The sequence below is a fragment of the Sorex fumeus genome, unplaced genomic scaffold (genome assembly GCF_029834395.1).
Source record: "Sorex fumeus unplaced genomic scaffold, SorFum_2.1 ptg000285l, whole genome shotgun sequence".
Classification (NCBI taxonomy): Eukaryota; Metazoa; Chordata; class Mammalia; order Eulipotyphla; family Soricidae; genus Sorex; species Sorex fumeus.
In genome coordinates this window covers 228,955-247,649 of record NW_026606342.1, presented here as the reverse complement: position 1 = coordinate 247,649, position 18,695 = coordinate 228,955, and the positions used below count along the sequence as shown (strand labels likewise).

Below are 18,695 nucleotides of genomic sequence, written 5' to 3'. Positions count from 1 at the left end.
CGGACTACATCTCCCAGAATGCTCCGGGCCCCCCTGGCCGAAAACCTCGCCCGCCGCCCGCCCGCCCGCCGCGCGCTTTGCTCCGCGGCCCCGGCCCGGAAGCGGCGGCGCAGACTACAGTTCCCGTGATGCTCCGCGACGCCCAGGCTCCCGCGCGGCTCTCGGACCGACTTCCTGCCCGTGACGCGCTTCCGCTGTCCCGGCTGGGCGCGCGCGGGACACGGTCCGGCACGCAGGCTCGGGCTTTGCCGGCAGCCTCGGCGCTCCGGAGCCCGGCATGGCCGCCTCGCGCGCCTCCTCCGCCTCCTCCGCCTCCTCCGCCTCCTCCTCCACGGTACGGGAGGGCCGCGGGTGCGGGGCGCGGGGGAGCGGCCCGTGAGGAGGCCGAGGTGCTGGCGAGCGCGGAGGGCCGGGCTGCGGGCGCGGGTCCGGCCTGGCCTCCGCGCACCCTGCGTGCTGTCCACGGGCGTTTTCTTTCCCGCGCCCCGAGGCTCCTCGGCACGGCCCACGGCGTCCCCCGAGCGCCCGCGGTCGCTCCCTGCCGCGCTCCGGGGTGGGGGGGGGGGCTTGGCCGGCCCGAGACCGGGTCTCTCCACCCGCGCGAGGCCTCCGGGCTCGTCTCTCCCGGCCCCCGCCCGGAAGTCCCACCCGAGACGGGGCTCCCCGCCCCCGCCCCCGCCCCGTTCGTCTTCGCCTTCTCCCCGGCCAAAGTCAGCCCTTGCAGTGCTCCCGGCCTTGACCCCGTGTCCGTCCGTCCCAGAAGAGATCGCACTTCCCTCCCGAATGAATGAAACCCCTCCCAAAGTGGACTTTTTTGTTGGTTGGCTTGGGTTTTTCTCTTGTTTCGCTTTTTTGGGGGGGGCGGCGGGGGGGGGTGCACACCCAGCGGTGCACAGGGGTCGCTCCTGCCTGGCTCCGCACTCAGGAATCGCTCCCGGCAGTGCTGGGGATAGAACCCGGGTCGGTGGCGTGCCGGGCGAACGTCCTGCCTTCCGTGCTCTCGCTGAAGCCCCCCAAAGGGAACCTTTGATTGCGGGGGGGGGGGGGGGGGGGGAAGCTCACCCTGGGAAGTTCATTTATGTTCCACCTCTCCCTGTGCACTAGGTGAAAGATGCATGTGACGCTGAGCCCAGCACCAGCACTCTCACCCACCCCCCACCCCTTCAGTCAGTGAAGACACATTCTTTTGTTTGTTTGGGGGGGGGGTCCCACCCGGCAGTACTCAGGGCTTCTTCCTGCTCTGTGCTCAGGGATCACCCCTGGAAGGGGCAGGGAACCAACTCAGGTCAAGGGCCTGCCAGGCAAGTGCCAGCCCCTCCCCAAACCCCAACCCCCGCTGGACTCTCTGTCCAGCCCGGATGAAGGCACGTCTTGTCCGTTGTTCCTGATGAGGGGCATCTTGCGGGAAAACCTAGCAAGTTGCTGGGGTTACTGAGGATTCATCGAAGCCTTGATCTTTTTTGCAGGCGACCAAAACGAAGGCCCCCGACGACTTGGTGGCACCCTTGGTGAAGAAGCCGCACATCTATTATGGAAGCCTGGAAGAGAAGGAGCGGGAACGGCTGTTGAAGGGCGAGTCTGGGATTTTGGGGAAAGAAGGGCTTAAAGCAGGCATTGAAGCAGGAAACATCAACATCACTTCTGGTAAGATACAGTCTCTGAGTCCGATTTTGCCTCCGGTGCTCAGAGTCTCTATAGCGAATACTTTTGCTGTTTGGGGGCCATGCCTGGCTGTGCTCAGGAGTCACTCCTGGCGGTGTTCAGGGGTTGTCAGAGATGAACCTCAGGTTGCCACATGCAAGGAAAATGCCATGTCCACTGTACTGTGTAATTCTCTGAATGCCTTTAAAAAAAATAGTAATGTTTGGCGCTTGCTCTTTTCTCTCTCCTCTGTTTCTCTGCTTGCTTATTTTCAGTCTGGAAAAGCCTGTCTTCTCTTGAACACACATCTTCCCTCTTCCTTCTCATCTTTCTAAGCAAGTTTCATTCAATAAAAAACTACCTTGCTTCACTGAAAATTAAAAAGAACATATTTAGTGGGACGGATCACATATCTGTGGGTTAGGGGACCCACCAGTGTCACGGCAAAGGTGCTTAGGGTAACATGTGGTGTCGGGGGTTGAACCCAGGGCCTTGCACTGGTCTGGCCCCTGGACCTGACGGGACTGACCCAGATGTCAGCTCTCTGCAGCATACCTACCTTTGGTTTGCGGCCTGAGAATAGCCAGATGCCCTCCACCCTCTTTTGTTCCTTGTGCAGGAGGCCACTTTTTGGGTCACACCTGACAGTGCTCAGGGGTTACTCCTAACTCTGCACTCAGGAATTACGCCTGGCAATGTTCGGGACCAGGATCGAACCCAGGTCAGCCCTGTGCAAGGCAAACACCTTACCCATTATATTATTGCTGTGGTCCCTCAGAATGGCCCTCGACAGAAAAAGTCTCTATCCCTGCTTTATTCGTTTCATCTCTCATTCCGCTTTTGGGTTGTTTCCAGATCTTGGCTGTTTTACTTACCTTGTTTGGTTTTGGGGCCACAACCGGTGGCATTCGGGGCTTCCTCCTTGCTCTGTGCTCAGGAGTGACTCCTAGTAGCTTGGGGGACCTTCTGTGGTGCCAGGGATCAAACCCAGGTCGGCTGTGTGCAAGGCAAATGCCCTACCTGCCGTACTGTGTCTCTGGCTCATATCCTGGCTATTTTAAGTGGTGCCGCGTTTAATACAGGAGTACAGGGACCCAAGAGATAGTACAGGGGCTAAGGCCCTTGCCTTGTCTGACCGTGAACCGATCCTGGGCTCCAGATGGGATCCCAAGACCACAAGCTGTCAGCTGCAAACCCCAGAACAAAAACCACATAGTTGTGCACGTATCTCTTCAAGTTCAGTTTCTGTGTTCTTAGGTGGGCTGCTCAGGAGTGGAATTGTTGGGTCCTACGGTAGTTGATTTTTTGAAGGTTTTTTTGTTGTTTAGTTTTGTTTGTTTGTTTGAGGGCAACACCCAGCAGTACTCATGGCTTGCTCCTGGCTCTGTGCTCTATTCAGGGATCCCTCCTGTTGATAATACAGTGGGCTAGGCACTTAACCAGCACCCAGGTCAGCTGTGTGCAAGTTAAGTGCCTCTCTCTCCAGCCTACTCACAGATTAATTTTTAGAATGACATAAATTTAGACATTATTCAAGCACTGCAGAAGGTTGGTTTTTTTTTGGGGGGGGGGTGTTTTGCTGGATTTTTTTAATTAACTTATTTTTTGGTTTTTGTCTCACACCTGGTAGTACTCAGGCTTCTCCTGGCTCTGCACAGAAATGCTCAGGGAACCATTATGGGGTGCCGGGAATTGAACCAAGGTCGGCTTCATGCAAGGCAAATGCCTTACCCACTGTACTATCACTCCATCCCTGCACAGATTTTTTTTTTTCTTTTTGGGTCACACCGAACGATGCATCCTGGCTCTGCACTCAGTAATTACTCCTGGCAGTGCTCAGGGGACCATATGGGATGCTGGAAATCGAACCCGGATCGGCCGTGTGCAAGGCAATTGCCCTACCCGCTGTGCTATCACTCCAACCCCAGCTGCACAGATGTATTTTAAACTTAATGGCATCACCACTTCACTTCTCATTTTATTTAAATGCCTGTATTTGGTGTGACTTTTTTTTAATCTATTTTCAGGGGAGAGGGAGCCACACCCAGCAATGCTTAGAGGTTACTCCTGGCTCTGAACTCTGGAATCACACCTGATGGGGCTCAGGGGACCATATGGGATAGCAGGGAGGGCATAGGACCCAGATCGGCTGGGTGCACAGCATGCGTCTTCCTTATCTATTGTACTGTCTCTCCAGCCCCTTTGCTATGACTTTTAAAACTAGCTTCTAGAGTATCAAAAAAAAAAAACTTTATAAGGGTTTTTGTTTATTGCTTATATTTGTAAATTTATACTTGGACTGCTATAGAGAATTGCTTTGGCAATCATTTTGAGTTTTGCTGGGCGGAAGCAGAGGTTGGTTCGAGCAGAACTCACGGGATTTATTCCCAGCTCTGTGCTCGGGGCTCACTCCTTATAGTACCAGAAGACTACCTGGTGCTGAGGACTGAGCAAGAGTCGACTGCATGCCAGACAAGCACCTAAACCCCTGTCCTATTTCTGTGGCCCTGCAATTGTTAAAATAGCATTTCCATTTTTGAGATAATTCACGTATTGAACTCTGCGCTAGAATCTCTGCCCTCACTTTCTCATCTAAGCAATGTGTTTGTGTGTAAGCGTAAGGATGCCAAATGACATTAGATGACTTGGACTGTTTTCTTACGTTGAGTTTTGTTTGACCTAATTTAGTAAACTGAGAAACAGCAATACCTATAAAGTGTATAAAAAGGTGTATAATAAATAATATAATAAATCTGTTCACAAGAAACCATTTTCCTCCCCTCCTTGAAGAAAATCTGATGCTGATGCTCCTTGATCTTTTTTATAGGAGAAGTGTTTGAAATTGAAGAGCACATTAGTGAACGTCAGGCTGAGGTGTTAGCAGAGTTTGAGAGGAGGAAGCGAGCCCGACAAATCAATGTCTCCACGGACGACTCCGAAGTCAAGGCTTGCCTCCGAGCCTTGGGGGAGCCCATCACGCTTTTTGGAGAAGGTCCTGCTGAACGTCGAGAAAGGTGCCCTTCTAAATACTTGCTCTTCTTAGTCCCAGGGTTCCAGTTCCAAATTCCAATTGACATTTGTAGCTAGAAGTTTTAATACAATGTCTCAGATTTGTGTTTTGGTTTTGGCTTAATTTAGCTAAATCCTCTTGCTTTTCCTTCTGTCTAGCTGATTCTTACCTTTAAAACCTTTCTTCCTTTGTAATTTTCAAATACTGCAGTTTTCTGGGGTGTGTGTTGTGTGTGTTAGTGTGTGTGTGTGTGTTTGTGTGTGTGTGTGTGTGCGCGCGCGCATGTCTTGCCCTTGCACATGCCAGGCATTGAGCCATAATCCCCCATTCTGTGTTTTCATAAAGACCACTCCTTGACATGGGAGGAGGGGTTACACAGTACCGTGGAACAGACTCGGCCTCAGACATCCTTTGCATGTGCTCTGTCTCTGGCCCTACCCTGGGTCCCCAATTACCTTACACTTGCACTGGTCACAGGCCCACTCCCACGGCCTTCCCACTGTGCCTGCCCTCGGAGCTCCAGGTCTCCGGAACCTTTGCAGCCCATAATTTCCACACTTGCGGCTCTGGGATTTTTATGGGTCTTTGGTTTCATTTTGTTGGGTTTTTTTGGTTTGTTTGTTTGTTTGTTTGTTTGTTTGTTTTAGGGGACAAGGGTAGAGAGGCTTTGGGGATGCAGCCAGCTGTGCTTAGGGGACCATATTTGATGTTAAGGAGTGAAATGCGTTGGCAGCATGCAAAGTTAAGGTCAAGCACCTTGACCCTGGAGCGATAGTACAGAGGATAGGGTGTTTGTCTTGTACGTGGCCAGCGCAGGTTTGATCCCCGGCACTCCACAGGGTCTCCTGAGCACCACCAGGAGTAATCCCTGTTCACATAGCCAGGAGCATCCCCGGTGCGTCCTAAGGGGAAAGGAAAGGTTAAGCACCTAACCTCGGTGCTGTCTCTCAGGGCCCCGCACTTAGATGTCTTGGTTGAACTCACCTGTCTGATCCCCCTCCTTGGCGACTGCACTGTCACGTGTGCAGTTTCCAGTGAGTGTCCACCTTCACAGTGCAGCAGCTCACACTAGTCTGTCTCCTTCTGAAATAGATTGGCGTGTCTTCTTTTCTATTGTTCTATTGCCTCTGTTCTTCTATCCAGACGATTGCCTATGGGGGTGGCCCCATGCATGACGTGCTTCCTAGTCGATGGTGTCTTCTTACGGAGTAAAGAACTAATCGTCTCTGCAGGCTCTTCAGGCACCTGGACGCTCCTCCCCAGTCACTGGCGCCTGGCAGCCACCGTGCTCTCCCAGAATACTCAAGCTCTTTTCAACACACTTAATATTCTCTTTTTGTTCCACTTCTTTGAGAGCCTCTCTCCTCTTGGTTTTAGCATAAGTGTTAGCTCCGCAGAGAAGCCTGTTTTGGTTTGATTTGGTTTGGTTTTGGGGTCACACCTGGTAGTGCGCAGGGCTTACTCCCAGCTCCTTCACTGTACTATTGCTTTGACTCCCAAAGAGGCCTTCTTTGACACCTGACCCTTTGTAAGTAAGCACCCCCAGGGATAAGTCTAAATATTATTTTCTTCAACAATCATCTGAGCCATTGTGATAGCTCAAGGGACTAGAGGACATGCTTTTCATGGGATGCGAGGGTTTGACCTCTGCATGGTCACTGGGCGCGGTGCTAAAATCTTCTTAGTCCCAGGGTTCCAGTTCCAAATTCCAATTGACATTTGTAGCTAGAAGTTTTAATACAATGTCTCAGATTTGTGTTTTGGTTTTGGTTTAATTTAGCTAAATCCTCTTGCTTTTCCTTCTGTCTAGCTGATTCTTACCTTTAAAACCTTTCTTCCTTTGTAATTTTCAAATACTGCAGTTTTCTGGGGTGTATGTTGTGTGTGTTAGTGTGTGTGTGTGTGTGTGTGTGGCTTGCATGCAAGGCAAATGCCCTACCCGCTGTGCTATTGCTCCAGGCCCCCCCCCCCCCACACACACACACTTTAAACTAACAAACAAACAGTATATTAAAAAGTATAAGAATTTACTTATAGGGGCTGGAGCAGATAGGATGTTTGCCTTGCAGGTGGGCAACCCAAGTTCGATCCCAAACATTCCATAAGGTCCCCCAAGGCCACCAGGAGTAATTCCTGAGTGCAGAGCCTGTAGTTACTCCTAAGTATTGCTGGTGTCGCCCAAAAAGATAAAAATATTAAAAATAATTTACTTAAAAATCAAAGGTTTGTTTTGTTTTTTAACCACACCTGGCAGTACTAGGAGTTAGTCCTCGCTTGGATTTTCTGGCAGTACTTGGGGCACTTTCCAACGCCAGAGACCCAGCTGGGGTTCCTGTACCTGACTAGGGACTCCAGCACTTTGAGCTGTCTCCCCACCATCCATCCACCTCTGTTACTTTGTGTTCCACCAACCTTTCTCTAATTTCCAGGACTGTTTTGAAACCAGGCGTTGTTTCTCGGTCACTGTGGTCTGCTGAGCACATTGTTTAGTGGCTGTACATTGTGGTACCCGTGAGGGTTGGCTGCCCTGGCAGATCGAGTGATAGCGTGGCGTGCTGGGGCCGGTCGATGCTAGATGAATAGGGACATTATTTATATCTCAGCTCACACAACCTTCAAGTAAAGAAGACTCGAAGAAATTACACGGCTGGGGTCTCCTACCCAACCATGGTTGGCCCACCAGGTTGGAAGGTTCAGTATTTGAGTCCACCCAGCAGTGCTCAGGATCATGTTAGGGAACCAACTCATAGCCTCTCTCCTCTGAGTCGTCCCTTGGCCCTGTGACAAGGTGACCATTAGAGAAGGTTGCTAGGGTCCAGGGCAATAATAGTACAGCAGTTTGTTTAGCACGAAGCCAACCCGGGTTGGATCCTGGCATCCCATATGTCCCCTGATCCCCTCCAGGAAATAATCCCCGAACACAGAGCCAGGAGTAAGCCCTGAGCAATGCCAGGTGTGGCCCCAAGTGTCATTTTCCTCCCCACCCACCCACCCCACAAGAAAAAGAAAAAAGCTTACTAGGGGTTTGATTAAGAGAAGGAGGGTAAGCCCGCTTTTTACCTTTTCACCTCATCATCTCAGTTCCATTTCCATTCTGAAACTTAAAAACTCTTTTCTATTACAGATTAAGAAATATCCTCTCAGTAGTCGGTACCGATGCCTTAAAAAAGACCAAGAAAGATGATGAGAAGTCTAAAAAATCCAAGGAAGAGGTAACTATGCCTAGCTTCATACTTTTACTGTAACAAAACTGCAGAGGTCATTTGTTACCCGTTTTCTCTTTTCTGTGTGGTTTGCACTGCTTGGAGATGGAGTAAGTGTCCTTGAAGATTTTCAGAAGGAGTTGTTGTTTGTTGGCAATAGTAGTTTGTGATTCTGGTGTAGGTGTAGAAGGTCCATGATGTTCCCATTCAGGGAAGATAAATGATTTCCCATTCGGGAAAGAACCATAGAATTTCTGCTCTAAGTAACTTGTAACAGAGAGCCAGAAACCACCCACAAAGACCTTAGGAAGCATCGTGACAGGAAGTGCCTCTGGCGCCCTTCATCCCAGGGCCCGGAAAGCTGCAGTAGAGAACGGCAAGCGGAGGGCCCCGAACACTTCAGACCTAACAGTTTGCTCTTTACCTTTCAGTATCAGCAGACCTGGTACCACGAGGGACCGAACAGTCTAAAGGTTGCTAGACTGTGGATCGCTAATTACTCGCTGCCCAGGTGAGCTGAACCTCTGGAGCATAGGTCCCCAAAATTCCTTGGCCTACTGCACCCTTTTCAGGAAAATAAATCACTCCGCTCCCCTTGACAGTGATGTCTACCTGCCCTTTTTGCACTGGGAGGAGGGGCCACACCTGGCAGTTTTCGGGCTTACTGCTGGCTTTGTACTCGGGAACCCTCCTGGCAGGTCTGAGGGGACCACATGTGAGTGCCAGGTATCAAACCTGGGTCGGCCACGTGCAGGCAAGGGCCTTACCCACTGCACTGTCCCTCCTGCCCCTTCATCTGCTTTCTTTTTCTTTTGTTTGGTTTTGGGCTGCACCTGCTGGGGCTCGGGGCTTACTCCTGGTTCTTCGCTCCGGGATCACTGCTGGCAGTGCTCGATGGGCCATATGAGGTTCTGGGGATCAAACTCAAACCCCGGTTGGCTGTGTGCAAGACAAGCACCTTAACCCTCTGTACCATCTCCCCAGCCCCTCACACTTTTTTTTTTTTTTTTTTTTGCTTTTTGGGTGACACCCCGCGATGCACAGGGGTTACTCCTGGTTCTGCACTCAAGAAGTACTCCTGGCAGTGCTCAGGGGACCATATGGGGTGCTGGGAATCAAACCTGGGTTGGCTGCATGCAAGACAAATGCCCTACCTGCTGTGCTATTGCTCCAGGGCCCCCCCCCCCCCCCCCCCCCACACACACACACACACACTTTAAACTAACAAACAAACAGAAAGCATCCTCCAGTTGCATTCAGTTCTACTACCTCCCCGGATCATTTCAGTTACCCGCCCCACTCCGGGTTATCACCTGCTTTGGGAAATAACTGCTGCAGGAGAAGAAAGCAGTTCTTTTGCCCCTTGGTTCCTCTTCGGGTATGAAGACCTGCTTTATCGTCCTAGCTTTATAGTGGCTATGACATGACAGGAGATACGCAGACAGTCCCATTTGCTTGGGTGCCTGGCACGGTTTCTGTCACAGGGCAATGAAGCGCTTAGAGGAAGCCCGGCTTCATAAGGAGATTCCTGAGACGACGAGGACCTCCCAGATACAGGAGCTGCACAAATCCCTCCGAGTAAGACGCTCCTGGCAGTATGTGTTTTTGGGTGGAGGGTGGTGATGTGGGGAGTTAAGACCACATCCGACAGTGCTTGGGGCTGACTCCTAGCTCTGTCCTTGGGGGTCACCCATGATTCTCAGGGGACCAGATGCTGTTCAGGATCCAGCCCTCTCCATCCTCCCACATGCAAAGCGTGTACTCAGCCCCTATGTTACCCCTCTGGCCCATAAGAATTTCTGAGATTTCACTCTTCAGTTTGCCTTCAGGAAGACTAGTCCATTCTTCCTTCCTCTGCTTAGGCTGTTGCTACTTGGGAGGAATCTTCAGTTAAGGTGGCAGAACCTAGTGTATGTTGTACTCAGCAGAAGTCAAAGGTTCTGCCCAGGCCCAGAGGCGGTGGGTGGGGGCCACGAGGGCCACACCCCCATGTGCAGGGGACCCTGCCATGCCAGAGATCAGACTCTGGGTGTCTGTGTGCCAGGAATGCACTCCGGCCCTTTGAGTCATCTCCCCTACTCTCTCATCCTGTTTTGTTCTTGTTTATAGTGAAGCAGGGTCATTTTTATTGAACAGAACTTGCTCAGAAAGACGGGAGAGGAGAGGAAGGGGGAAATCTGTGTCCAAGAGAACACAGGCTTCTCCAGAGTGGAAATAAGCAAGCAAAGAAACATGAAGCCAAATGAGCGAGATTTGGGTGCCAGGGAGAACACGGGCTTGAAGAGCAAGCCTCTGCCTAACTCTTTCTAATACGTCAGAGCTGTATGTTGGATCTTGTAGGGTTTTGCCATTTCTGTTTCGCTAGCACAGGAGCCCCTGAGGGATACTAGGATGACCCAAGCCAGCATGAGGCTTCCCGATAACCTTTGACTTCATTCTTTGAACAACATAAAGACTTCCTAACAAAAATGGTGGTGGGTTAGGACAGTAAAGCTGCTTTTTCAGATGAAGTCATGAAATTTACATACAAGTGGTACTACATGGAAAGTATATTAAGCCAAATGAGTCAGAAAGAGAGGAATAGAAAGATTGCATTCATCTGGGGAACATGAAGTAACAAAATAGGAGACTAACACCCAAGAGTGACCGAGTACCAGGAGGTTTGCTCCATGGCTTGGAGGCCAGCTACACATGCTAGGGGAAAAGGGAGTTCAGATAGAGAAGGGAGCACCAAATAAAGGGTGTTGGGAGGATCCTCCCAGGATGGGAGAAGCATGCTGAAAGTAGACTATAGACCAAACATGATTGCCACTCAATGCCTCTTTTGCAAACCACAGCACCCAAGAGGAGAGAGAGAACAAAAGGGAATGCCCTGCCACAGAGGCAGGGTGGGATGGGGGGGATAGGGGGTGGGAGGGATGCTGGGATTAGTGGTGATGGAGAATGGGCACTGGTGGAGGGATGGTTACTCGATCATTGTATAACTGAAACCCAAGCACAAAAATTTGTAAGTCTACAACTTACCTCATGGTGTTTCACTAATAAAAATTAAAAAAAAAAAGAAAAGGCTCCTTTTTCATGGTGGGAAATCCAGGAAGCCACTGGAGTAGCTGCTGACACTCGCCATATTTTTCTTTTCTTTTTTCTTTTTTTTCTTTTAAAGTCTCTGAATAATTTCTGCAGTCAGATTGGGGATGACCGGCCTATCTCCTTCTGTCACTTTAGTCCCAATTCCAAAATGTTGGCCACGGCTTGCTGGTAAGTTCCTTTTCACAGTGACAGTTGTCTTATATGTCTATTTCTCCACCCTCTTCACATCTCATGAGCTCTGCCCATTCACATGTAGCCTAAAGTTTGAGTAATTCTACCTGTGCAAGGGACCCCAAGATCCCTGGAATGTTCTGGCACGTTTCTGACACCAGTATTTCAGAGCAGGTCATGGGTCAGAGTAGTTTAATGCACCTGGGGTGCAAAGATTGGGCCCCACCCTGCTCTGCTTAGGGACTAAACTCATTTCTCTGCTTGGGGGTCACTGGGCAGTTCCTGGGGACCAGGGGATTCCAGGGGTCAAGCCAGGGTTGGCCACCTGCAAGGCAAGCCCCTTAATCCCGCATTATTTCTCTAGCTCCCCTATCTCTCTGGCCTTTGGTTTTTCTTTTTCTGTTTACCGCTGTGAAGGTGATTGGGGGTGTGATGACGTTTAGTAATGCTACCAAGGCACTTTTTCCTCCCCAGACCAACCCAGGCTGAGATGCTTTCCTTTGTGTTTGATAGGAGTGGGCTTTGCAAGCTCTGGTCTGTGCCTGATTGCAACCTTCTTCAGACGCTGCGAGGTAAGTTGGTCTTCCCAGTACGAACCCTCACCCAACACTCAGACCCAGTTCCCAGGACTCACTCTGGATCGGGTTTCACCAGCTTGGGTTTTCTTGGAGCTTGAGGCCGGCGCCAGTCCCCTACTACATGCCACTCTTGGCTCTGAACCAGGCTCCTTCTGGTGTGTTGCTTGCAAATTGCGCACCGCACCCAGATCCGAAGCCTTGCTGTGTTTTGCTTAGAAAGACTTTTTTTTTTTTTTTTGCTCTTTGGGTCACACCTGGCGATGGACAGGGTTTACTTCCTGGCTCTGCACTCAGGAATTACTGCTGGCGGTGCTCAGGGGACCATATGGGATGCTGGGAATCGAACCCGGGTCAGCATGTACAAGGCAAATGCCCTACCTGCTGTGCTATTGCTCCAGCCCCTTAGAAAAACTCCTATAAAGGTTAGGTTAAAGTAGTTCAGGGGTCGGGGGAGTACTAGTAGTCCCATGGTTCACTTGAGTACTTGTCCTCAGACGCCCTGATTTAAGTCTGCAATCTTCATTAGTCTGGGTGCGAACTCGGACCTTCTCTTTGAACACTCCCTCAGGCCATAACACCAACGTCGGCGCCATTGTGTTCCATCCCAATTCCACCATCTCCTTGGACGAGAAAGCTGTCAACCTGGCCTCTTGCGCTGCTGACGGGTCTGTGAAGCTCTGGAGCCTGGACAGGTGAGCAGAAGCTGTGATGCTGTCCGTGCCGCGGGCACTCGTCCTGGCTTGGCCCTTGGCGCCTGAAACCTTGCTCCTTTACCCTAGAGGTGCTCCGGGAGCCTCAGTAACGAGACAGGCCAGACCTGGCCCAGCTCTCTTGTCCGTTAACTCTGGAGCTGGACTTTGTGGCTTAGAGCCCTCAGTTGACTGATTCTAGTTAACCTGGAAAGATTGGCTGCTATACCTCCGACACCATAGATCGACATTGGAGGTTGACTGAGGATGATATTCTTGGCACTACCCGGGTTCTTAGTAAACAGCCACCAAGGAGAGGAGGCGGGGTGGTGTCTGGCAACATTGCCAGGGAAGTGAGGCCTCCTTCCAGCAGGGTCATCCTCACCTTGCGGGTACTTGCCAGTTACAGCCGTTTCTTTCCATCCTGGTGTGATTGTTTCCAAGAAAGTCGGGAGAGCCCTATTGACTAACTGGCCTCAGAACTCAGTTGCCCGGTTTTCTCTCTGCGGGAAAGCACGCGAAGCTGGTGTTCGGGGTTTGGTAAAGAGCTCATTAGTGTCTCCTCGCTGCCAGACAGGATCTTTTCTATGAGCGCAGAAAGTTTTAATTGGCTTTGTTAATACTTAGCAGTATTTGTTCCCCTCGGGCTTTGATTAGTCCTATGTATGCACATTGACAAAGTTCCCTTTTTAATTGCCCTCTTTAGGGTTCGTGTTTATTTCCTCTGGCTGGTGTCTCATCTAATTTCTCTAGTTACTGCCTCGTCGAATTTAATGCCCCTCCAAAGACTAAGCCTCTGCCGATTTGTGAGGGGTTCCTTTCTCATGTGGAACCTTGAAATGTGTGAAAGCTGTTTATCTGTAGTCCACTCGCACCAAGGCATTTTGTTTCCTGTTGCCAAACATATTCTAGAAAAAATATGTTTTCTTGCTAGAATTCCAGCACTGCTTTGTTTCTGGTTGATTGAATCACTGTGAGTTACAAAGTTGTTCATGATTTAGTTTCAGGAGTACAATGTTAGAGCCCAGATTTATCACCAGTGCCCCCAAGTTCCTCCTCTATGGCAGGCACTTTTGTGTCTATCTTCACCTTCCACCCTTCCCTTCTCCTCCCCTCCTTTTTTTTTTCTTTTCTTTCCTTTTTTTTCTTTTTCCTTTCTGGCACTGGTTTACAGTACTACTACTGAGAGGGTATCATGCATGTCCCTTTACCTCCATTCATCCCCCAGTCCTCATCCAGAGTAACCACTTCTTTCTCCCATTGTAGTGCTCCCCTCCCTGACCTATCCCCTCTTCTCTCCCCTGCCCCTCAGTAACAAGCTTCCTACCAAGGACCTGTTCCCTGCCTTTCGTTTCTATTGTCTTTGGCCCTTAGTTATTCCCCCGCTGTGTTCCTTTGCATCCTGCAAACCCAGCACTGCTTCTGGTTCAGAGTTGTTTTTCCCTTTTTCCACTCTGTGTTCTTTTCCCTCCCCTGTCTTTGTTGTGGTGACGTCACACGCGTAGCTGAGATGCTCTGCAGGCGTGGGGCGTCAGGTTTCCGTGCCAGTACCTGGCAGCAGCCCTCCCCGTGTTGGTTCCCCTCATTGCGTGCTTGTCCCAGCACTGCTCACACGTATTCTGCTTGTGGTGCTGGTCGTGTCTGGTTCATGGTTGCTGCAGGAGCTGCGCCTTGTAGCCTTGGTGCTCGCACCCTCCCAATGATGCTCCCCAGGGCAAATCCACTCGCAGCCACACAGTCACTGTGCTCAGTCAGCAGGGTTGGACTCATGATCTCTTCCTAACGGCAGATGTGCAGGCCACTGAGCTCTTGGACCAGGCCCTCATTAACACTTCGGGAAGTGTTTTTATGTTATTAGTCCTAAAATCTTAATATAGAACATGTATAGTGACATACACTTGGGTCTCTGAGTTGTACACAGTGTGCCTGGTGGTTCGTAAGTGGAATGACTCATTGTCTGACTGTCAAAGGGTTTACTAGCATGTCTCATTGGCTTTCAGTGATGAACCGGTAGCAGACATTGAAGGCCATACGGTGCGTGTGGCCCGAGTGATGTGGCATCCATCCGGACGTTTCCTGGGCACCACCTGGTAAGCTGCTCTGTTACTATTTTGTCCACGCAGGCCTTCCATGGGGTATGAGCCCTTTATTGGCTCTTCAGATAGGATGTTCTTAAGCTTCGGTGAATCAGAAGAGAGTGTACAGTGGGCAAGAGAGATAGGACAGCGTGTAGGGCGCGTCCCTCCTCATGGCCAACCCAGGTTTGATCCTTGTCATCCCATGTGGTATCCCAAGCCCCATCAGGAGTGACCCCTGAATACAGAGCCTCGAGTAAGCCTTGGACGTTGTCAGGTATGAACCCCCCCCCCCACACACACACAAACACACACACTCACCCCACAACCACCATAAAAAAAAGAAGGTATGAGGGCCAGAGAGATAATAGCGAGTAGGTTGCTTGCCTTGCACTTAACCAACTCAGATTCGATCTCTGGCATTCTGTATGGTCCCCTGAGCTTCACCTGGTGTGTCCCAAAACCTTCTTTAAGAAAAAGGTTTATGTCTACTGTATTTGCTTTTAAATTGCAGTTATTCCAGAATTTCAAAGTCACTAATGGCTCGTTTTTAGCTCCGAGTGCTGCCAAGAGTCATCCTCAGCACAGAGTCAGGAATGAGCGAGCCCTCCTAAGTACCACTGGGTGTGCGCCTCCCAAACCCAGTCATTTACATGCAGTAGAATGGATTTATTCCATAAGTACATTTAAGTCCATTTTTCCAGGGGGTCAGGAGGTCGTCTGGGACAGCTCCCGGGCAGTGCTTGGGGGGACCCAAGATGGTTCTGTCCTTGAGTCCAACAGTGGGGTGCTGGATGCCACCAGGACCAAACCTGCCAGTGCTTTGGCACCATGTGGTGCTTGGGATCGCCGGGCACAAGGTCCAGCCTTCTGAACTCTCTCCCTGGCCCCTCTTTCGTCAGGAAAAATTTCCATCTCCCTGAGATTCTCTGCCTAATGTTGATTTATTTTGTTTTTGAGCCACACCTGGGAGGGGTCCTCAGAGCTTACTCCTGGCTCTGCCGTCAAAGATCTCTCCTGGCTGTGCTCGAGGGACCATGTGGGGTCCTGGGGATTGAACCTGGGTTGACAATCGCATGTAAGGTGATTGCCCGACCCACTGTGCTATCACTCCAGCCCATAGATCTCCAAAAGTATTACTGTATTTCCCAGTGTTCTGGATGTTACACCCTTCCCAACATTTGGTATCCATCTTAACCATTTTGCCTAATTTAACAGATGTGTCGTAAATCTCATGTTGTATGGTTTGGGGTCTGCAACTGCTGTACTCGGGCTCGGGACTGTGCAGCGCTTAGCATTGAACCCAGCTTGGCCATGCGAGGCAGGCACCTTCCCTGTGGCATCATCTCTGCAGCCCCCTAGGGTCCCTTGTCTGCTGTAGGCGCTTGGTGACAGCCGCTGGATAACTTTGCCGTTGCAGCTATGACCACTCCTGGCGTTTGTGGGACCTGGAGGCTCAGGAGGAGATTCTACATCAGGAGGGCCACAGCATGGGCGTACACGACATTGCCTTCCATCAGGATGGCTCCCTGGCTGGCACTGGGTAAGGCTTCTTCCGCACCCACTGTGCCCACCCTGCTTCCCCAACACTGGGCTTCCGGAGTGAATTCATATCTTACTGTATCAGGGGCCTGGATGCGTTTGGCCGAGTGTGGGACCTGCGAACGGGACGCTGTATCATGTTCCTGGAAGGCCACCTGAAGGAAATCTATGGAATAAATTTCTCCCCCAATGGGTAAGAAGAAGTCCACTGACTTGGCAAGGATGCAGGGGGCGGGGGTCAGTGGCCCGGAAGTCCTCTGTCTCACCTCCGCATTGGTTCCGCTCACAGCTACCACATTGCAACTGGGAGTGGTGACAATACCTGCAAAGTATGGGACCTTCGGCAGCGGCGATGCGTCTACACCATCCCGGCCCATCAGAACTTGGTGACCGGGGTCAAGTTTGAGCGTAAGCTTTCCTGCTCTCTTGGGCCCGATTAGGAAACGGGCTGTGCCGAGCTTCCCCTTAACTTGGAAGCGGAACAGGAGGGAATTAGTGTGTGCATTCCCTCTGCCACACCTCCAGAAGGAGCTGTGGCGCAGCCTCCGTCATGGAAATAGACTTCCAGGAGTGCGTTGCTGCTGTTTTTCCTCCATGGAAGCACAAAGCATCCAACCGACTCTTCTTGCTTCTCAGGGAAATTAGCCTCAAGGCTTTAGTGGCTCCCTGGGCCTGGAGTTGACCCTTTTGTTGTTTGTTTGGGGGGGCCATACCCAGCAGTGCTCAGGGCTTACTCCTGGCTCTGCTTATGCTCTGCTTAGAGCCTTAGCGCTCTGTCCAGGCCAGGCTTGGGGAACCATCTGTGGTGCTGGGGACTGACGCTGGGCTGGATGCATGCAAGGCAAATGCCCCACCCACTGTATTCTCGGGCCCCTGAAATTGTCCCTTTTTCCTGAATGTGATAGGAATGTGACTCCAGAGGGTCTTTTTTTTTTTTTTTTTTTTTTTTTTGGGGCGATGACACAAACACCTTATTTTTCCAAGTAACCTGCCAGCCAGCCTAGGGGCTTCTGTTTTAGATTCCTTTTAATGCGTGGACTCTTCCAGCAGCTCCCTTTCTCTTCTCTCCTAGCTATCCATGGGAACTACTTGCTCACTGGTGCCTACGACAACACAGCCAAGATCTGGACCCACCCCGGCTGGTCCCCGCTGAAGACCCTGGCTGGCCACGAAGGCAAAGTGATGGGCTTAGATATTTCTTCCGACGGGCAGCTCATAGCCACTTGCTCCTATGACAGGACCTTCAAGCTCTGGATGGCTGAATAGCCAGAACCCCGGACTGGCCCTTAAAAAAAGAGCTATTTCCAAAAGAAAGGAATCGAAGTCTTCTGTTCCATCATGTATTTCGCCCGTCTCCACAGACAGGCAAAACCTCAGCAGAATGGATTTCTGTGGACAGGTTTCCCTGTGTCTCCGGGTGTTGGTCGAGCCCCTTTTGTGGTTGAAGTTGTCGTGTTCATCTTCAGGCCCGCCTCAGACTGTGTAGACATTGTTCTTATGAACCTTTTATTCACATACCCGATTGCCTCTCACCACACTCAGGATTGTGGCTGTCTTCGCCTTTAGGAACTTCGCTTCCCCTGACATGGCCTGTGATCTGGACTGCCCGGGAGCCCCGGAGCAAGGCAGCTGGACTCCCCTGGACCACAGATGGTTCACAGAGCATGACAGGAGATTCACTCGGCTGCCCTGAGAAGGATGTCGAGGGTCACACGTTTCTGGTTCTCAGGGTTGCTCTTCCTTGAAATACTCCGAACTGCATCGGGATCCTGCGCACTGAACGTTGGCCTTGAAGTTTGGGCTCCTGTGTGTGATCCCACCTATTCCCTGGCAGTTTTAGAAAGCAAACGTGCCGTCTCCGTAGCGCCAACACTTTTCTAGGGGCTAAGGACTGTGCCCTCGAATCGTGGTACCTAGAAAAAAGTCCCTAATGGGTACTTGTGAGCATGAACTTGCTCTTTTACTGTTCTTTTTTTAATTTTATTTTATTCTATTTTATTTTACAGAGCAAAATCCTATAAGAACTCTCGTTTAAAAAAAAACTATTTTGTAATAGTTAAGCATTTTCTGAATCCCAGCCATTAGCCCATGGAGGCTTTTTTGTTTTTGTTTTCAGTTTGAGCCTTCTCAAATACGGCTTTACAACCACTGACCACAGGATACACTGTAAATTCATCAAAATATAGGAAATTTGAAGGACCGGTATAGGGAATTCAAGAAGGGCTTACACCTGGCTTCTTGAATATTTAGAGTTTATTTCATTTGCTGTTCCAGAGTGACTTAGTTTAACTTTGTCTAAACAAAGAATGTGACATATCAGTAAATATTCAGTTTCATCTGATTTCATTTAAAACCAGTTAGGTAACTTTTGTATTTGCTAAACTTCTGAATAAGTGTTACATGCTTGATTTCCTCCACAGTTGACCGTGAAAAAAGGATTTAAGCTTTTGAACCACACCAGGCAGTGCACAGGGTCACTCCCGCTGGGGCTTGGCGACCACATGATGCCGCGGATTGGACCTGGGGCTCTGGCATGCAAAGCATTGCTCCAGCCAGCGCAGCTGTCTCCCCAGCTGAAAATGTATTTCCATCACTCTTTGGGATAGGTCTAAAACAGTAACGGACGTACAGTTATTGCATGATTGGGTAGAGTGTGCTCACAGAGATTTTTAGTTTTTTAAGTTTAAATTATTTCA

At 50.5% G+C, this 18,695-nt stretch overlaps 1 protein-coding gene across 1 annotated transcript; it reads left to right on the top strand.

Moving 5' to 3' along the window:
- The first annotated feature begins 227 nt into the window (after positions 1–227).
- On the top strand, positions 228–18,408 carry PRPF4 (pre-mRNA processing factor 4). The gene is made up of 14 exons (XM_056109520.1): positions 228–334; positions 1,467–1,644; positions 4,469–4,655; positions 7,776–7,863; positions 8,286–8,365; positions 9,339–9,432; positions 11,018–11,112; positions 11,629–11,687; positions 12,262–12,385; positions 14,383–14,472; positions 15,878–16,000; positions 16,085–16,192; positions 16,289–16,407; positions 17,072–18,408. The coding sequence occupies exons 1-14, from the start codon at positions 278–280 to the stop codon at positions 17,263–17,265; spliced, it is 1,596 nt and encodes a 531-aa protein (XP_055965495.1). The 5' UTR covers positions 228–277; the 3' UTR covers positions 17,266–18,408.
- Positions 18,409–18,695: the final 287 nt, after the last annotated feature.